The sequence below is a fragment of the Pipra filicauda genome, unplaced genomic scaffold, assembly GCF_003945595.2.
Source record: "Pipra filicauda isolate LSUMZ 115617 unplaced genomic scaffold, ASM394559v2 scaffold122_size2191957_pilon, whole genome shotgun sequence".
Classification (NCBI taxonomy): Eukaryota; Metazoa; Chordata; class Aves; order Passeriformes; family Pipridae; genus Pipra; species Pipra filicauda.
This window is the reverse complement of record NW_024103685.1, coordinates 1,270,570-1,291,680: the sequence shown is the minus strand read 5'-3', so window position 1 is coordinate 1,291,680 and position 21,111 is coordinate 1,270,570. Positions and strand designations below refer to the sequence as shown.

The 21,111-nt window shown below is 40.5% G+C and overlaps 1 protein-coding gene across 11 annotated transcripts in view; it reads right to left on the bottom strand.

Moving 5' to 3' along the window:
* The window catches only part of RGS7 (regulator of G protein signaling 7), a 274,166-nt gene that overhangs the window by 5,511 nt on the left and 247,544 nt on the right, over positions 1-21,111 (bottom strand). For 3 of the 11 annotated variants that reach the window (XM_027750669.2, XM_027750665.2, XM_027750668.2), the window contains exon 17: positions 12,028-12,512. The exons of 2 other annotated variants lie outside the window; for them this stretch is intronic. In XM_027750669.2, coding sequence (XP_027606470.1) covers positions 12,318-12,512 — 195 coding nt within the window. In that variant the 3' untranslated portion in view covers positions 12,028-12,317. Of the gene's footprint in view, positions 1-12,027; positions 21,049-21,111 lie in introns of those variants that run through there. 6 more of the 11 variants (XR_005566261.1, XM_039388733.1, XM_039388750.1 and 3 more) reach the window with 4 other exon arrangements.

Here is a 21,111-nt window from a genome sequence, read left to right as displayed (position 1 = left end):
CCTGCAGCACATTCAGGTACCAGTGTCCTCATGAGCTGCAGCATCCTCCTCACTTTTGGGTGTTTGCCCATGTTGTAGTGTGCCTCCTCCAAGGCCCCAATGGTGCTACCAATGCCCTCCTCAGGCTCAGGTCCCTCCAAGCACATGGGTACCATGGTCTGATTCTCCAGGTGAGCAGTGGTCTTTCACCTTCTATGTACATACAAAGGTATTGTTTAAACAAAACCAAAGAATAATCTTTTTCAGAAATCTCCACATTCTTGAGGAATGCGATAGGGAGAACCCAACTGACAAAAGCCACCTTTGATAATGGACAAACTGTCACAAAGTTGTTCCTTTTCCTAGTGTGGAACGGAATTTGCTAGCACAATACAGCATTACCTCCCAAGCAGTCAAAGACCCATATAAGATTGCACAAAAAGCCACATAAAGCCTTACTACCAAGAGGAAGGAGCAGTTGGCAGCAATCTCCCAAATAATTGCACTTCAAAAGCACCAGCCTGTAGGAGTTCAAAGCTCTAGCAGTTCTCTTGACATCATCAGATCTTCCCTTTTCCACCAGCAATTGAGCCAGGTTTTGAGCCAGCAATGTTTCCACACAAATTAGTAGTAGTAGAAATAATAATAGCAATAATGCCTGCTCCTCCTCATCAGTGCTCCTCATGGAAGGATTTGGAAAACAATCTTCCAGCAGAGCTCTGCCAGTTGCACACACACAGCAGGCAGATGAGAGAACATCTGTTGCAAAGGACGTGCCATCAGCACTGCAGGCACTGTGACATCAAATGCCAGCATACAGAAAGGCACCAGCAAACTTGCTGTAGGATCCTGTGGGGTGAGAACATTGTCCCTCCTGTGACCAGAGACAGGATTGTTTAGCCCCTGTCACAGCAGTAAGCAACATGCATCCTCCATCCTGGTGTTCCTGCTTGCTGCTCCACACATGCTGCACCACACAACCATGCTCATTCACCTCTACAAATATAAGGTTGCCGGTGACTAACGTGAGCTTTTTTAATCTTGTTGATGAATGGTTTTACATTCCCAAAGAGGAATGCTGCGTCTCACTGCACATTTTCAGCTGTCTTGTATGTTTCTATAAAGCTGGGAGGATGGAATAACAAAAATGCCCTGGGATGATGAAAGGGTTTGACTATGGGTTCCCAAAACTCAGCTTAGAACTAGCTACTAGTGCCCAAACAGGTGCCTATAAAAGCCAGGTAGGAGCAAACCAGAAGCAGGGGAGTTTCCCTGCTCTGAGAGGTGCCCTCCCGTCTCCCAGCTGAACACAGCACAGTCTAGAGCACCACCAGCTCAGTGAGGACACAGCCCCAGATGAAGTGGTGGTGTGGCTGACAGCAGGGCATGGTCATGTTTCGAAGCCCCAGATGCATCACTCAAGCTGGAGCCCAGCAGCCAGCTCAGCTCAGAGCTATGCTGCACTGTGAGAGCCTTCCTAGGTCCCTGGGGAAGCCAACTCTGCTCCAAGCTGTGGGAAAACCACAACCAGACTCCATGTTTTAGGTTTTTACTGCTGGCCCAGCCACATCATCAAACTATCTCATTTTTAGCAAATGATCTAGACATCAGTGAATTCTTCAGATATTAAAAGACTATCCTTCAGCCTGCTACGCCACCTCTGAACGTGACCCCCCACCTAGACTGCAGCCCTTTAAGTTATCCTTCATTTGTTTGTTGGTGTGCTCCCTTAGATCTGCAGATCGCTTTGATTATTTGAACATCTGGAAGTTGTCACATGCTTTTTTTGACCGTGACCATCTGAAATATTACCCAGCAGGACTTGAGGGGAGACACAGTAAGGAAACAAAAACATCCTACGCATGAGAACATGTGGCAGGAATTATCAAATGACACCATCCCAAAGGATAGTGCTATATATCCAAGCAAAGGTGAACTTTCTCTCCATTCCCTAAAGCCAGGATAATTGTTTTCCATAATATTCACTCAGACATATAACAGCATTGCACACAAATACCTAATATCTTTTTCACTAAACATTATATTATCAAAGTTAGTTGTCTGTTACTAATGGAGAAAAGGCATTTCTTTCATCCTCTGGTTTTTAAAGCTGAAGAGTAGATCCCCTCGTACACAATTCTTCACAGAAAAAACTCCCCAAAATAGTTCAGTGCCTGAGTTCGTTAGGGTGCTTTTTCCAGGTTAGCCTGATGTCCTCACAGACAGAGTGCGGGTCCTTTGGTAAAGCTAGAATGGAATATATAAAACTATGAGATAAAAGAGGTTGAAATATAGAGTCAGAATTTATCAGCAATCCTGTCAGAGGAACTAGAGGCTCTGGAAAAGAGGGGAAATGCAGACCAAAATCAATACAGATGTGGAGGTGGGAGCCCAGAAAAATCAGGCACAGTTTTTAGATTTGGTTTCTCATTCTTATCAAGATACAGATAACAAATGAAGCATGTAGACACATACAAACTGTACTGCTGCAGTCTGGCAGCTGTTATCCAGTTATATTTTGGCCTTCACCAAGAGGTTGTCCCTAAAATCAGTAGTAGATGGCAATGGATTTCCTTCCGACCAGCCTCTTTGCTTACAGATCATGGGACCAAAATCTCACTGTCCTGGAAGAAAACAGGAACAAACAGGATGAGTGCTCCCATGCATGGCTTCCAATCCCCCTTCCCTGGGGGCTGCCAGCTGGAAGGGTGGTCTCTGCTGTGGTTTCCTCCCAGGGACATGATACTAGTAGAAGCAGAAGTAGAACTAGTTATTCCATCAGCCCTCAGCCTCTGCATGTCTCCAGAGTCAAATCAGACCTTGATGTACTGGCTTTGCTCTGTGGCTGCTACTGTTCCTTCTTCCTTTGGGGCTATTTTTATATTTGGTGGTGCAGTGCTCTGATTTTTCCTTCTTTAAAACAGTGCCCATGGTTACTGAAGTCAGTTCCTGACAAGCCAAATGTATTTTGATAAGACCCCAACGTCCTAGAAGGAATTCCTTGTAGTGCAGCAGCTTTGGTTCCCAGGAATCGTCTTAAAAAGGACGCTCGTCCTTCAGGCATAACCTAACAAAAATATTCCGTGGTCTTTGTGTTGGGATATGACGGAAGCTGGTTCGTTTGCCCCCTGACAGAGGACGCGGACAGGGAGTGTTCGTGTGAGCGAGGGCAGGATCCGGACTTAGGCGGTGGCATAGGGGCGCTGCCCACTCGCCGCACGTGGGCTCCTGCCCTCCCCCGGCCGAAATAATACCCTCGGGCCGCGGGAGCAGCGCGGGCGCCGTCCGGGCGCGGTTCCTGCGCGCACCCACGAGGTGTCACTGCTGCCCCGCCGCCCGCGCCGCGGGAGCGCCCGGCCCCGGCCCCCGCACCCGGGCGGCGGTGAGTGAGGGGCGTTTGTGCTGCGCGCACCTGGCACATTCTTTAGTTGCTGATGCTGGGAGGAAAATTCGCAACTGACTGCTGCCCAGCGACTTCCAATATCGCTGCAGCGGAGGAACATAATATTGAGTTTATTTGTTTAGGATGAATATCGATGAGTTCTCAGCACATACATCAGCAGGACTCGGCACGGAAGAAAACCAAGACCATCAAATAGAAAGAAGAGGCATATGGTCATTTCAGAACAATTGAGGAGAAAAAAAAAGAAAAAAAAATAAAAATCACCAGGTTTTTAAGAACACCAAACTAGTTTGCTCTACCATGGTAAAGGAAATTGCTTTGTCTTCCTTCCTTTGTTTCTGATTTTATGCTCTATTTAGATTTCTCAAAGAATGGACTATAATGAATACCAAAAAAGTCCAGTAAGTTTCTATAATAAATATTTTTCATTGTCAACATTACACGATTCAAAGTAGTAGCATTCAGATTACACATTTTTTCCCATAGCAGAATTAAAACTGCAGCAGTAGTGTAGATCAGTGCTGATACACTGGCAATGCTGATCCTACCGTGTCAGTACCAATAAAACAGAAGTAAGAGCATCCAGGGGAGTGACCTGTTAAAAGAAACCATTTCTGCATTACATGAACGACTGATGCTGACTGCTGCAGACAGATTTTCTCTGCACAGCAAGAAATAGGAGGCAGCTGCTGCTGCTGCTGCATGCACAAGATGGCGAGGCCTCAATAATGAGGAGTAATGAGCTCCATCCTGGTGCAGGAGCTTTCAGGAACTGAAAAGGATGCAGCTGATTCTACAAGCAACATCAGAATTCTTCACTATGTGGGGCATGGATAGGCTTTTTCTTCTCCAGCATCTCCTTTTTTTTTAGCTCAATGCGGTCAGGGTAGCATATTCAAAATCTTTATTTAGATGTAAAATAAAGCAGCAGTGTTTTTTATATATATTTTTTATCACTCCTTCCTCTCTCATATTCCTCTAGGTCTTCTGGCCTGCAAACACTTGCTTTTTTCCTTCTCATTAAAAGACCACCTAGTCCATACTGTTGGTGGAAAGAGGTTGTCTTCAATATCTTTCTAGAAACAAAGGTGTATTCCCAGCACATGCTGTGGTCTGGGGTGGGAGAAGTAGCAGGAGAAATCCAAACCATCTTTCAAAAAAACCCCAAGCCCACTCTACTGTATCAAAGAGATTCCACCACTGATATCCAGCTAGCAAGCCCAGTGGTACGTCTGAAGAAAAAGTTAACTACATTTTAAATCCAGTCTTACAGGTTTCACATCTCTGATTTCAGTGGAAATATGCTGGGAGTTTGGGGCAGGTAAAAAAACAGTGGGAGATGCCAACTGAGGCAATGAAAGATCTGCAGATGCTCAGCACTCCTGGCAGATAGGAATCCCAAAGTGCAGTTTTAACACAGCAATGGGGTTCAAGCAGGTTTCAAATAGAAAACAATTTTTCTGTTGTTACACTCTGTTCTGACCAACAGCAGAAGAAATATCTAAAATTCTTATCTTTTGTGGTTGGCTTTTTGGTTGGTTGGGGGTGTGTGTAATTTTTTTCCCCATAAAATATCTGAGTGTTGATAATACACAAGTATACAGAAAAAGTAGATGATATGGGTCTGTATGGCTGGAAGTACCTTGGGAAGAAGCCCTTTGGAGCAAAATAAAAGCACGATATTTCAATTTTTGATTACAGGAAGAAAATAAAGATAGAAGTGAAAATTCTCCCCTGTACACAAATGCACTGGTGGGAGAGCAGCTGCAGCTACTCCCTTATGCCAGGGTTTCCAACACTGACAGAAAAGGAGGAGGAAGACAGTTGAGAAGGAAATCAAAGGAAGAGAGATAAGGCAAAACCTTACTAGTCAAGGACCCAGAAATGTGGCTGAACTACTTCAAGAGGGTTGGAGGAAGGAGGAACGGAGTAAACCAAAATCACTAAGGAATTACAAACTTATTAGTTCCCTAAAACCAGCTTTCTGGAAACCAATTCCCTCATTATTTGAGCATGTCTAACTGTCTGAACTGTATCTTCAGCAGTTTACTCTATCCAATGATGAAATTCCACATTTGTGCCTCCTCCCCCCAAAAATTTTACCTGTGATTTAGGCACATCAGTTTCTTTAGGCATGTTCATTGGCTTCCCTGGAGCTAACTTCCCAGACCAGTATGGACCAGGACTTAGAATATTTCCTAGTCTTGGGCTTTAATCTTCCTTCCTGCCTCCCACAGACATTTTCTTTGATAAGAGACAGAGACACTCTGCATCACTCTGTGGACACCCTCACATCAGTCTTCCCATGAAAGAAACTTAAGCTCCTGATTTATTTCAAATTCCAGTGATGGAAGTGAATGACCCAAGTACCTGTCCCCTTCCTTCCCTCAGTCCTGAGCGCCAGAGGAGTCACACACCCAGGCTTCCTTTTTCCTGTCTCCATTCAATGCACCTAAGCAAAGGAGTAACTCACCTCCCTCATATCTCCTGAGGTTCCTGGTGATGCCTCCCCACCAGGTGAGGAAGGATGTCCCTACTGTGTAACAACACCCCTGCACAGGCATCCTGCCCCCCAGGACACTGCCCATGTCCCTTCTCCATCAGGCTGGGAGAGCAGTGGCCTGGAGGAGGAGTAGTGAGCTGATGAGAAGAGGATGGGGAGCGAGAGAGGCAGACTTCTGGGAGCAGGATGGTCCCCTGAGATCTGGCCAGAGTCAGAAGCAGTTTCTGCATCTGCATCTGCATCAGCCCCTGCCTGGGGCTGCCTTTCCTTTAATAATTTCTGGTTTGTTTTGTTTTTTTGTTTTTTGGGGTTTTTTTATTTATTTTATTTTATTTTAATTTCTTTCAATTCCAAGAAGGAACAGAGAAGGTAAATATAAAGAGCATTAGTGGGCACCATAAGACCATGAGGGAGGGATCAATGGAGCAAAGATCAGAGGAACAAAGGAAAAGAACCATAAAAGACAGAGAATCTTAAAAAAGATGTTCCTGAGGGGGAGGGGGAGAGAAGAAAGAGAATCTAAAAGAAAACTTTTATAAAGAACAGTGCATCAAATAAGATTAACTGAAAAAAGGTCATAGATTTCAGGTTACACATTCCTCTCAGTGAAAAGGTAGAAAAGTAAGTTACATTAAATATGCCATTTCCACTCATCTTTTAAGGGAAAGGGGTAAAGGAATAAAAAGATGGATAGACAAGATAAATGCATAATGAAATGTCTCATTTATTTGATATGCGTGCTGAAGGAGCAGCTGCAAGGTTAAGAGGAAGGGTGGGAAATAGTACCCCTTTTGAAAGTTGACAGCTGTGATGAATCTAAGAGATTTCAAAATCTAGTCAAATCAAAAAGAGGCCAATGAAGGTGAGTGCAGCAGAATATATTTTTGGAGCAAAGAAAAAATACAATAAAAATTGTGCAAATGCCACTAACAAGGTAACATTTACAATCGTGTCTTAATATTGTTTGATATTTACTGTCCATGTTCACACTTGTAAATAAGGACTATCATCTAGCATTTGAGCAGGTTCTCAGAGTTTATTATAAGGACAATTTTTCTTTACAATTTACACATACAGATCCCTTACAGCAAATAGTGATGATGGTACTCACTCTCATTCAAGTGTTTGTGTTAAAGAATCAAGCCAGCATATTCCTCACTCTCACCCACACATAAAGATACCTGTAGATAAAAGGACTGCAAGTATTGTACAGGTAGAATGAAAAAAAAAATTACCCTTGGGAAAAGATAAAGATGATCTGAAAAATGAGGATGATAACCGATGGACTGACCCAAGAAGAGTCAGCTATACACAAAGGGGAATGATCATCTACATTAGATTGCAAGGGATCTGGGCACCATCCTCCAAGAAAGTTGGAGTGATGAAGTCACTCAGCACTTCAGAAAACACCAGTAAGAAAACCAAAGGAGACTGTAATGTTACAATGTCCATTTATGCTGGGAACATATTATAATAGTGACTCTAGCAGCCTGGTCAAAAATAAAGGGATAAATCAAAGCAAAGATTCAGTTTAGATATTAGAAAAAAAAACTTTGTAGTTTTCTTTGTAGAGATAATGACTGTCTGGAGAGACTCTGCAGCCCTCCAGTCGATGTCTATAAAAACAAAACCCATTTAGTTGTACACATGTCATTTGAGGACTCCACAGTTTGAAACATCATGAGGAGGGGGAATCCAGTCTCAGAGAAATCATCTTCTCTTTCACTTCACCTCTTTAATATTGGGACTTCCGCCTATTTTCAACTCACAGGAGACAAAAGCAGTCTGTTCAGCAGTGAGATCAAACAACAGACTGGTGTGAGTCACAACCACTTAACAACTTGCTTAAATGAATTGTGGACACAGAATACGTTCAAAGAATTTGTTGATAATTTCCCTTGAACTTGTTGGGATTAGAGCCTTATTTTATTTAAGTCCCTGTAGCATTAAATTTCCTTTAGTAAAATTCCTGTGTTTTATGCACCTATGTTAATAAGACCAGTGTTAGTTCTATGCACAAAATCTTCAGCTAGAAGGGACATAAAAAATATGACAATTTAAAAATATAAATTCAAACAACTGTCATTCACTATGCATAAAAATAAATAATTGGAAGAGCCACAAATAAATCACTGGCTTTCCCAACTCCTAATTCCAGTTACCTATAGAAAACAGCCTTCTCTCCCTTTGGTGGTCTACTTTGGCTTAATTTTTTTTTAATAATTTTTAATAATTAAACATCTTAAATGCATTCCTTGCATAGGTCTTGTTTCTGGAGCTGGTTGTTGCCCTCCTATTTGTTATTTCTTAGGGGATTATTTGGCATTTATGTCTCATGATTTCAGACTATTAGAGGTGCAGTTTGAAAAAGGCAACTCCAGAAATTTGGTATTATTGCTTGTACACTATTGCTTTTTAGCTGAAAAAAAAATGTAGTTGTTGTGTTTTAAAGGACCAGTCACAGTTGATCTTGCCTGATTTCCCGGGTTTTAATTCCAACTCAGTAGGGCTGTGGCCAACAGGCTGGCAATCCACCAGCTTCAATCTGCCTCTCTTGCTCCTAATTACTCAGCTCTCCAGTACTCCTCCCTTGTCAGTTCTGTTCTGGTCACCACAATTAATTCCCATTTCTTAGTCTTGTATTCACCTTCAGCTCATTAACTTTTGGCCAGTCTCCACTACTGTTTCAGCTTAGCATTTCACAATTTATCACTGTTTTAAGACCTTTTTCGTCCATCTTTGGTTTTGTAGGGTTGAAGAACAGTTTCTAATTGCACCTTACAGAAGAATGGGCAAATATTTTGCTGTTGTCAGTTAGGTGCCAGGATAGCTTCTCCCTCTCCCACCAGCCATCTTTCTTCACAGGTTGGTCTGGGAGCACAAAATCATCTGAAGTGTACAGCAGCACCATCAAACACTTCTTTCCCCTGTAGGCTTAAGAGCTGTTTTATGAGCAAGGATGCATGAGAAGAGACACTGTCTAATGAAGCCCAAGTCTCAGATGGAAGTTCCGAGCTCCAAGGGGTTATTTTAAGGAATATTGCAATTAATATCCCACATGAGGGTGTTTTCAGCTTCCTGGGCAGAGCCAGGAGGCACTGACTGATGGCTCTTCCCTAGAAGACAAGAAATACAGTCTCTTCATATGGATTTTCTCTCTTGGTCCTTTGTTTCTCTGCAGATTTGTGGCCTCACTGAAATCCCTAATGGTAAATTGTTGTGTAGCCAGTCATACTTCAGCTATTTGGTCATTGTACAAGCATGCCTTAATCTGAGTTAATCTTAAATCTTTGAAGTGGATCTTTGTGAAATTTGGAAACAAACATTTAGGTTTTCTCTGTGGGTAAGTAAAAGGAAGTTTGTTCCACTTGGAGTTTCCAGTCCAAGTCTATCCTAATGGCAGATGACAGTGACTAGATAAAGTATCATAAGATTGCAGATAAACCTTTTAAAAATCATCTAGTTGTAGGATTGATCTTGTTTGGGCCAAATTCATTCATGTGTGATGGTGGAGTTGTATCACTTAGAACTAAGCTCAAATGAAACCTTAATACCACTCCCTGACTACTTTGAAATCCTTACTACTAGTGCCTGGTTTTACTTTACAATCATGTTAAATCCTGGGCAAAAGAGGGAAAGACAACCATTCAATACAGACTTCATATTTATTGAAAGAAAATGTCCTGGGTTTGGCTGGGATAGATTTCACTTTCTTCCTAGTAGCTGGTGCAGTGCTGTGGTTTGGATTTAGTATGAGAATAATGTTGATAACACACTGATGCTTTCGCTGTTGTGGAGCAGGGATTACCCTAAGTGAAGGGTTTTTCAGTTTCCCATGCTCTGCCAGGGAGCAGGTGCACAAGAAGCTGGGAGAGAAAATGGTCAGGACAGCTGACCCCAGCTGGTGAAAGGGATACTCCATACCACAGAACATCATGCTCAGTATATAAACTGGGTACAGTTGGCCAGGAGGGCATGATCGCTGCTCAGGAACAGGCTTGTCATCAGTCAGTGGGTGGTGAGAAATTGCATTGTGCATCACTTGTCTGTCTTGGCTTTTATTCCTCCCTCTCTTTCTCATTTTCATTATGATTACTATTATTATTATAAATTAATTCAATTATTAAACTGTTCTTATCTTAACCCATGAGTTTTACCTTTTCCCTCTTCTCCTCCCAATCCCATTGGAGGTACAAGGGTGTGAATAAGCAGCTGTGTTGTACTTAGTTGCTACCTGGAGTTAAATCATGACAGGAAAGAACTAGAATAAATACAGAATGGGTTCAGGAATACAAATGCTCCACATCTTTTTATCAACCAGTTGGTGTTGCAAAGTGATTTAAAAAAAAAATAAATTCTTAGGATGAAGTTGCATGAAATGCCTAATGCTTGAATTTGAAATGTTAGCTATTTGAAGGAAGTCATTATTTGAAGCAGACACTGGTATCTAATTAGTTAACTGTGAAGCCAAAGCAGGCAATATACCAGTTGATGCAATTGGTGGCAGCGGGAGTTTGGAAATAAATATCTCTATTTGGCACTGAGAAGTGAAGCAGAGCTCAAATTTCTGTGGATTGCCTGGCCCCAATTTCATTGCCTCAGAGCTCACATTTCTGTGGTAAAATTAAATCTCAAAGTTTAAGATATGGGATTCAGTGTTGCTGTTTATTAAAATTCATCTGACCTCCCTAGGTTGTGAACATTTTGAGTTGACCTAGATGGAGCTCTTGATAAAATCAAACTCTGATGGGGCATTTCCATAAAAGCTTAGTAGAATTATGCTGACAAAAATGGAGACACTTTAAAGCAGTGATTGTCATCCTATCTAGAAACCAGAAACACAGTGGCATGTGAAAACAAAGAACAAACAGAAATCCCAAACCTCGAGAAACCTCATCTGAGCAGAACATGGAGAAAAGCCATTTATGGTGATTTATAATGCCTTTTGTACTGGCTTCACTCAGACTGCCTCTTTAAAGATGCTGCATTCATGGCTACGGCTGCACGAGGCTACTGACAGAGCCAGTGGAGAAGTGAGGCAGAAGGCAGCTCAGCTCCCTTCTGCCCATTGCTGGTCTGTGCAGGAGTCCTGTCCTTAGGGGCAACAATGCAGACAGGTATCAGATGTTAAATGAGATTACTCTGGTATTAATGCATTCAAACTGATTGTCTGCTTGTATCTATGACTGTCCCACTGTGTGTGTGTGTGTGTGTGTGCACATTTTTAGGGTTGGTAGTCCCTTCGAAACAAGATTGCATTTCTCAATATCAAACCAAAGTCAGCATGACAGATGGTACTAGAGCTGGCTTTCCTGAGTCTATTCTGTGCAGGCTTGTTTGTCCTGTGCACCCTATGATGCCCTGGAGGTATCAGCATTTTATCATTTGACTTAGTTCCCATCTTTGCTTTTCTACTCAGGGATTCTGACCACTATCCTTATGCCACCTCTATCAGTTCAAAGTGTTGTTTTTTAGGCTGAGCAGAGATTTCTGGTTCCAGCTCAGATTAGCTTCAGAAGCTCCATATCTGCTGTCTTATGGGCAACATCTGCATGCTCTCATAAACCTATCAACAGAACTCTGTGTGAGTAACCTCAGCAGTGGACATACAACAGCACACCCAAACAGAGCCCCTGAATTTAAATGATAGCCTCCTGCATTACTACTGGAGGTTTACACTACAGACTGTATACTTAGCACTACCTTTTCAGCTTAAAATGTTGCTTTGTATCACAAGTGACAGCAAGAAGAAAGAAACACTGCCCTTCCTATTCAGCAAGTATACTCTTGTGTTCTTGGGCAGAATTGTTCATGTCTGTTCCTAAGGAAATGCAGTTCAGTTCATCTGGTCTGGGGTAGTGACTGAATTGCTGCACAGACTGTACTATTATAGAATGGGTCTAGCTTAAAGAAAGGTTTGCTTATGAGATGATGAGCAAGCTGGAAAATCTCTCTGCTGCTAGCTTGATAAAGAGAAAAGAAAAAGTAAATGATTATCAATAAAGTGTGCTTGATTAGGTGTCACTGAGAGAAAGAAAATGCCATTTCATGTCACCTTTTTAGAAAGCACAAGGTGTGTAACTTTTGGGGATCATTTTGCTCTTGACTAATCTTCAGATTCAATATTAAAATCTCAAACTTCCCAAAGGAAAGAGATTCTGCATCTTTTAATGAAAGATAAAACAACAATATAAACATACACAAATTTACAGAGAAAGGATCAACTTTAATACATCTGGAGTAAAAGGTGTTCTTTTTTAAATATGGTATAAAAATAAATGCAAGAAACATTAACAGAGAATATACAGACAACAGACAAAGACACAGGCTTTCTTTCTCAATGTGAATACATCAGTGAAATGAAACCTTCTGTGCTAATTTATTGTGCAATAAATGTGATGCCATATGTATATTTATTAATATATGCATTTTTTACATTTCTTCCAGTTTTTGATTGACGTATTTTTTTAAATAAACTGTGCCTAGCAGAAGCTTTTTTTTCACTGTACTTGAGCTTGCAGAAAATAAAAAGACACAGATCCAGCTTGATATGAAGGAGGAAGTGAGCAGACAGTTTTCGAAATGGAGGCATCGAAAGGCTAGAGAGTCCCTCGGAGTCTGTAATGCCTTAGTATACACAAAAGAAAACAAGTCAGGTCCTTGCTCATGCAACATCTTGTTCTACTGTCCTCTGAGTCAGGCAATCAGTGAGCTACAAAGTATGTATAATGATTTGAGTCTGCTTCCATGCTACAAGGTGATCCTTTTAGTAGGACTGCACTAGACTGGTTAACCTCTTTGATGTGAGCGATTTCCCCTGAGGAAAAGATAAAAACAAAAAACAAAAACAGAAAACAGAGGCATGATCACTGCAAACCTGTTCATCAGCAACCACTCAGTGTTGCCACATCACCCTCAAGTAACTAGGGGCACCAACTGGAGCCTGTGAAATCTTAAACCACAGGAAGTCCTCACGCTTAAACACCTGCACTGCCAGCCGGCCAGATTGTTTCACAGAACAAGCCAGCAAATTTAAAGACCATTTTTGAATGAGATTGGTTTTGGCTGATGAGAAACTGATGCTGAGGTTTTTGCTGTCAATTGTACCCAGAACGTGAAGAAGGCTACTGCAAGCAAGAGTGCCTTGTGCTGCAAAGATGAATGTGCAAACTGCAGTAGCTCTGTCAAAGAAGACAAAAAGCTACTTTCAAGTTAAGGTAAGAAAGCAAGAGGCAAATTGCATATAGGCAGGAAAGCGAGTTTTTCATGAACACAGCTATAGGCTTGTTGAGACCACATTTACTATTTATAAGAAACATTGGTCAGGTATATTACATGTGACTGCATAACGCTTCTTTGAAGGTGTTTGGATTTCCATATTATTGTTTTCCTCATAATTTCTCCTGTTGCAAGGATGTGCTTTCAATTTTTTAGCAAGTTCTTTTAATAGGGTATAATGACTGTCCCACAAGAGCTAGGTCTACAGTGTGAAGAGGATGATATGTCACCATGGTATATTTCAAGCAGATTTGAGCTTTGTCTGAGCCAGACAGGAACCACAGAACAGGAATTAGCTCTCCTACGGCCACATAGAAGGAGTTAGCTCTCCGAGGGCCATCCTACCGTGGCTCTGATCCAACAGAGGCAGAGCTGGCACAGCAAGCTGACATCATTCCTCAAAATATCACAGGCATACCCTGACAATGTAACACAAATATATCATAAAAAATTAAATAGAAAATGGCTCTAACTTGCCAGTTAGATATTTAATACTTACATTTATTGTATTGTTCATTTTAAGTGCCCAACTCCGAAATATCAAACTGATTTCAAGGAGAGTACATTAGGAAATACTGCAACTATGGAGAGATACTTCATTTTCTGCAGTAAATGCTAAATGAACTTCTTCCGCTATATCAATAAATTGTTGCCATCTGCAGTATTATAACTCAGTGAAATTACACAATGTAATATCTATTGTCATTATCAATTAAATTTATGCTCACAGGGATCTGTAAGTTGGTTTTGAGCATTTGCTCAGATGCAATATATCAGAGTAGTCTTCATAAAAGGAAGAATAACTATTTTATTCTTTGTGCTCTGAAATACAAGTTGAACAAATTAGGATGGATACTTCCCCTACAATATAACTTGGAAGGGAACTCATGTTTGCAGTGTTGGGTTAGGCTGCTCGTCCATCAGGTTCACCATATCAACTGACACTATTAATACTTGCTTTGTCAAAAGATGGAAAGTGTCTTTCCTGGCACACTGTATTCCCTGTATCTGTCACTTTCTACCTGTATTAAATTCACAGCTTCTTGACACTTGTTAACCCTTAAATTATGTTTTGCTCTAATGCAACAGGAAAGCTGTTACAGTAAGACATCTTTTCTTTTTAAATAGTCAAAAAAGCCTCAACAGCAGTGTAGCACTGGAATACAATTTAAAAGAGCATGTCCAAAATTAAGTGTTTTGTCAGACAATTCATGACTGGCAGTCTCAGACATAATCTCAGAAAATATTGAACATATGCTTATCTTTGCCTTTCATTAAGTTATGTGCACTTAATTTCACAGGTCTACAGGTCTGGCTACCTTCTGTAAATATGTATGGGTTCCCTTTAATACTTAACCTCATAACCCACTTAATTAAAATATGAAAACCAGGAGTCCTCTATCAGCTATTAAAACAACTTTCTCAATGCCACACTGGAAAGCTGCATAAGCCCTTGTGGTATAAAATCTGTGAAATAATTTTTTATTATTATTTGTAACAATTATTTAGGAGTTTTGAAATTGATGGTATTTTTAAATGAACCATAATTCTAACATCTCAGGAATTAATTATGTTATCAAATAAACTAGGAAGTTTTGACCTAAAGTAAGGCAAAAAAGTAGTTATTAGTTGATCTGATTTGTATAATCTTTTTCTAGATGTTGTTTGAATTTTCCCCTAGAGACACAGTGAGTTGTCATAACAATTTTTTTCTGCTTTCCACACCACTCGCTCCCAGGATATTGCTAGTTTTTGGATACTTTTTCTCCTAACTCCTACAGCGATCAGGAATTGTCTGGATGGTCCTCTCCTTCATGTCCCCTCTCTGCCTCAGAGAATATTACACTTCTTACAGATACAAACTCTCCATCTGAAAAACAACAACAACATGTGGTCTTTTTCAAGGCATTAGTAGTTCTAATTTATCTTATAGTTGGAAAAGTGACAACTTAGAAGATACACCCTCCTTAAGAGATCTTCTCCAATGTTTATACTGAATCATACTAAGTTCTCTGATTAGGAAAATAAACTTTTAATAAACAGAACCCACAGCAGCCCCAAATACAGAATTATCACATCTTCTTTTTAGAGCTGCAGGGACTTGTTATTTTCCACATTACAGAATATTTCAAGTATACTTTTATTTTACCTCTCCAAGCTAGTGTTTCATAATTATCACTTCTAGGAGATTTCCAGATTTGCTCAATTTACAGTCTGATGTAAGGATCATCCGTTGTGGCTCATAATTTAAGAACTGAGCCTAGATATTTCTTTGAGATACAATGTTAACAGCATTTCCATAAGCGAAATTTTGATTTGGGAACCTGTATCTAACAGCCCGGTTTTCAGAGGTGTAGCATGTGAGTCATCACGCATAGGAAGATGTTTCCTGTGCTAATGAGATTAAAGAACAACTGGGGAAAAAAAGTCAGAAGAAGCAGTAGGTGTTTGCCTGAATAATGAAAAGGAGAACGTTAATATTTTCAATATATTCTTGCCTTCAATATTTAGAAGTAAATGGCCAAATTCTAAACAGGATTAGGTTTTTTTGGCCGTATTAGTGCACTCTGGACATATGAATTGCAACTTTTTAAGAATTTTACTAATAATACACAATCCGAAATGAAACCCTGCACACATAACCTGACAAGGGAGTCAGAGTACGAGGAGGCAGCACAGCAGCTGGAGTGAACAAGTGAAAAAGTACATCTAAGAGTACTTAAAAGGTACCTTAAAAAAGTACTTAAAAAGAGTACTAAAAGTACATCAATTAGCCTCTGTCTTCAGTACCGTGTATTGACTGTTTAAAATAGAGTTGTACCTCCAACTTCATCACTACAGAATTTAGGGGGAAAATTACAAAGCCATGTGCAGGTGTATGAGCGGCTAAATACAATTGTGCTGACTGACCCATTTATGCAGTATGACATTAACTCCTCAACCTGGCGAACAAATCAGCAACAACCTCAGTACATATCTGACTTATAAGAAAATGATATGAAATGTATATAGGGGCTGGAGTGCCTATATTTGATATAGATATATAGACAGAAGAAGAGCAAGTCTTTTCGTTTTAGAAGATTAATTATCTTCCTTTCTGTTAAGCAATCTCAATGGTTACTTTTTCAAGTTTCTTTATTGCCAGTGCAGATGCTACTCCCCAGGACTGATACTAGTAGAACTAAAAATGAAAACTCCATGTGATCTGATGGGGAAAGGGAAGGGGAGAGTGAACCCTACTCTGAGCACAATGAAATGTGGAGCAAGAATTGACCCTCCTTGCTTTCACAGTTCCCCATCTGCTTGTGTGAAACACCTGCAGCACACTGGCAGCTCATCCAGCATCAGTGGGGAAAGCTTCCAAGTGACATTGCAGTGTGCTACACACAGAGCTGGTGTATAAACTGCCCCTGACAGGAGCACAGCTGGACAGACATGGGAACAGAAGCGGTAAGTCCTTTTCCAAATTTAGGCAGCCCTTGCTTCACTAGCACAGGAGAATTGCCTTAGCACTGCTCAGGGGATCAGAATTCTGCTTCAGTTTCCACAGGAGTACAGGATGCTGCTCTCAGCCACCTGTGCAGGTGTATTTTTCTTTCATATGTGAGGAAGGGAGGAGGTTAATATTTACTGAATTTGGGGCATGAGTTGTCAGCACAGCTGCAGCATTAAGTGGTTGCATGTGCAGGGAAATCCTTCCTCCTCTGGCTGGGATTTGCAGCTCTCTCTTCCATACTCTTTCCTGCAATGATCTGAGGACAGGAGGCAGAAACTGAACAACAGCTTTCCTGTTTTGGCTCATTCTAAATCCAGTGACACTCTCCACTTCTTTCTCCTTTTACACTTATCTTTACATTTACTGATGAGTTGTTCTCACTTGTGATTGACCTACAAACTCTTGCCAAATGGGGTAGTTTGAACTTGAAGTGTGGGTTTCCAAGGGACTAATGCTTAAGACAAATATTTTTAGTATGTTTGTCCTGGGCCCAACTCCTCAGGTTTCCATATCTCTCTGCAGTTCTCACTCCTGCAAACAGCTTAAGAATCAGGTGTTTGTCAGCTGGAAAATGGCAGACACTGGCCTAATACCTGACCAGTCCTTGTTGGCCCCTTACTTAGATGAACCTGGCTGTGCAAGTGCTACTCCTCAAGCTCCTCTCCTCCAGCACAACGCACAGCACCTCAGTTCCAGTCACAGCAGAACAGCAAAAGGAGGCCAGTCCTTGCTGGCATGTCCCTCATGATTTTCCACCCCAGGCATCATTCCTAAAAAAACCCTAAAACTAGAGGGTTTTTGAGTAGCTGGTAGTTCAAAGTAAAAATTTCAATTATTTTATTTGTCCTTTTTAGTCAAATATCAATAAGATATCTCTTTTCTGAAATGGAAAAAGCCTTCATTTCTACACATAGTTATTGTTTTCATTCTTGTTTTGTATTGGTCAAATAAGTAGCTTGGTGATTTATTTTTCTTCTTACTAGATTTTTTTTTGTTGTTTAAATTTTGGGAATAACATGTAAGTAAATTCAAAATGAGATCCTTTAGCTGATACTGCACTGAAGTTCTTGGGCAATGCTATACTTGAGAAAAATCTAGCCCTTGGCTGAATTGCAGGACTAGATGGACTTTTGGTCTGGAACAGTAGGGCCTTGTGTACATAAGTTTTATCTGTTCACAGAAAAACTTCTTGATTAACAGATGAAATTCATATATTATCTGCCTTGTTTCTCAATAAACAGGCAGATTTTAACACAACAAGAGATTACACTCATTTAAGCATCTAGAAAGTCTGTGATCCACTGATAATAACAGGGGAAGTTTTAATGAGTTTTTATGAGTTTTAACTTCCATTTCTAGGCCATAATTCACTGTGTCACGTTAAGTGACATTGGACTGAGCCTCTGTGAAAATGTCAATGTGCTCTGTTCAATGGACTTGGCATTTCACATCACATGCATTAAATAGTCTGTTGTTACTTTTTGGAGGAGGAAAAAATGAAAGGACTCTGGTCAGCAAGTTCTTCCAGGAAGTGGAAGAAGACAGCTGGAAAGGGTATGTGTAATGTAAGATATAATGGGTTTAAAGTCAGAATTATTAAATGGGGCCTTGTTTATGAGGTTATGAGTGGAGATATCTATAGTTCAATGGGTCTCCAGTTTAATATATGAACTAAGTTTGGTCTGTTTTGTATCTCCCTCCAGGCAGCTCTAAGGAGAGAGGCTACACCTTCTCGCCCCATTAACTTTGTTCCTGGTGGGACAATAAAATTTGGATGGAGTGGAAATTAAATTAGCCCACTCTCCTGTAAATCAGATCCCTTTGTTTCAAGGGTTCCAGACAGATCATCACAGCTAAGCACCAGGCTAGGGCTCACAAAGGTGTCCTGCTCAGTCTGCCTCTGTCACAAATCTTGCACACATGAGAAATTGTTCACGAAATTGTTCAGAAAATTGTTCCTTAATTGTTCCTTAAAAGACCTCTTTGTTCTCATCAACATTACCAGTATATATTCCCCTGTAATGCAGATATTAGTACTTGAGATAGAGCAAGTTTGCTGGGCTTTTTAATTTCTTTTTTTTAATATATTTTTTTCTCCATGTAAATTCCTTGAAAGAATTTCAGTTTTTAAACGCCACAGAAACAGTTGATTTCTGTCTCTCTACAGATGTAGCATGTGATGAGATCCTCCTGCTCCCTGACATAGACCTTTAGCTTCTCTTGGGGAGCTGCAGGTGACTGGACCTTTATTATTCTCAAAGAGGAAGCTGAGGGGCTGATCTAGATGGGGGGAAAAGCACAGTGCACACTGCCACTGCTCTCTGTGCCTCAGACTCAGAGCTGTGACACCTGTGGTTGCCAGTGTTACTCCAAGGCAATGCACTTATCTAACAGCTTCATTCCAGTAGTGCTGAAGTGTATGTGTTCTATACTTTCACACAATACCCAGGAGTGTGACTAAATGAGGCAAACCAAGAATAGCTGGGGTTACTACTCAGATGCAAAATATAAAGTGTGTGGTAGTAAAAATTACATATTGCAAATGCCAGTTTGCTATTACTTCTGTATATTTAGGTGAATGCTGTCCTGTTTCTAACACTTCATACTGTTTGTTGCACTATGCTGAAGGCACTAGCAGTTTTGCACGATAAAATCCACAGAGTAAGATAAATAGTCAGTGTTTTTAAGCTGAGCATTTAGGGCTTTCATGAAGTGCCCCAACTTAATGAAAGTTTTCTGGAAAAAAAACTCTTTAATGTCAAAGAGATACAGAGCTGAGCCTAGTGTTTTTGTTTATATGATCCACTTCTAGTTTTTTCCCCATCAGACTAGAAAAATGACTCATTATAATAGGTTATTTCCACATAATTAATGAAATAGTACAGTGTAATTGCCCTTACAAAGTTTCTAAACTTTCTAGTTTAACAAATTCTTTCTGTAGCAAGTATAACCCAATTTCAATTAACATTGATCAGGAGCCTCTTAGAGTCACCATCTTAACAAATCAGGTTATGAATTACCAGGCCATCTTCTCAGATTAAGTCCCTAGACACAACCAAGGTTACTGGGGTTTTTTAAACATTTCAAATGGAAAAAACTGAGGTCTAATTTAGTTCAATCCAAATCCACTTTGATATAAGTGACAAAAAATCCAGTGAAAATTATTCTAAATATTGTAAACCATCAGAGGAGAAGAGAAACTGTAAATTTCATTTCAGTAAATCATTCAGAGATGACAGCATTTATCTAGGTTGTAGAAGACCTATTTCACACTATGTTCTGTAGAACAGATCTATTCTTCAGTCCCTCACTTCACAGTTGAGCAAGTTAATCAGTACACTGTAGGATATTCTGAGAAATGTCTCCCTCATCCCTGCTAGTTGGAACCAGTGTACCAACGTAGATAATTACATATTATAAACTCATCACAGCCAAGAACAAGAGTGGAAGAACAAGGATGCCTTGTGGCAAGGGGTCCTGAGAAAGTGGGTAACATGAATTCAGTCATCTGAATAGATCTAACAGAGATATGTTTTTCTTTCATACCTGACCTGACTTGACAGACTAAAAGGCAGCAAAACCACAGATTTTATTTTACAGATTGCTCTGTGAAAAAAAAAATCTCCCTCTTCTACCGAAGTACTAATGCTTCATGTCCAGAAATCCTCATTCTCATTTGTAGTTCACAGCTGGTTTATTGGGCCTGCTTTGCGTTTCTGGCATCCTGCTATTCTGGTACTTCTGCCCTGAGATTAGCACAACGAAAATTGGGCATGGATGCAGGGCACAATGCTCCCATGTTCGTGCCCAGAACTGCACAACAGTGCTCTGGGAGTGATTTCAGTGTCTCCAGTCTGTCTTCACTTTTTCCCTCTTCGTGCTGTATTCTCCTCCCATCTATCTGCAGCTTGCCATTTCTCTCCTCATAGCCACCTGTTCACATAATCTTTACCATAGCCAATTCCTGACCTGTGGGCTGTTCAAAATGCCGTGAATAAATGTAGCATTGCAGCTTGCCAGGCACCATGACTGGGAAAAAGTCTGGCTCTCAGAGATCCCGGATGTATTACCCACTCTCTGCACTCTCTTTTATAGACTTTTTATTAATATGGAACTTCCTACAGAATTATAGTGGAATTATCACGGATAATGTTATCATGTACAATCTTGTTTTATAGATCCAACCTGCTGAGACAACACACAAATCACACTGCAACATGCTATGGCAACACCACCATGCAAAACATAGGGGTTTTTGTTTCAAACACTGGGATAGTTTCCTTTGTGGCTGTTTATTTACTTTTAGTGTCCTTTACTGACTTTGTCCCATTGAATCCAAATTTCTTCCTGATTACAGTGGATTCAAAGCATATTACAGGAAGCCTTTACCTATAAGAAAGTAGTTAAAGAATTACTGTTTTGTTTTAAAGTGTGAGATATTCCCACAGCCTC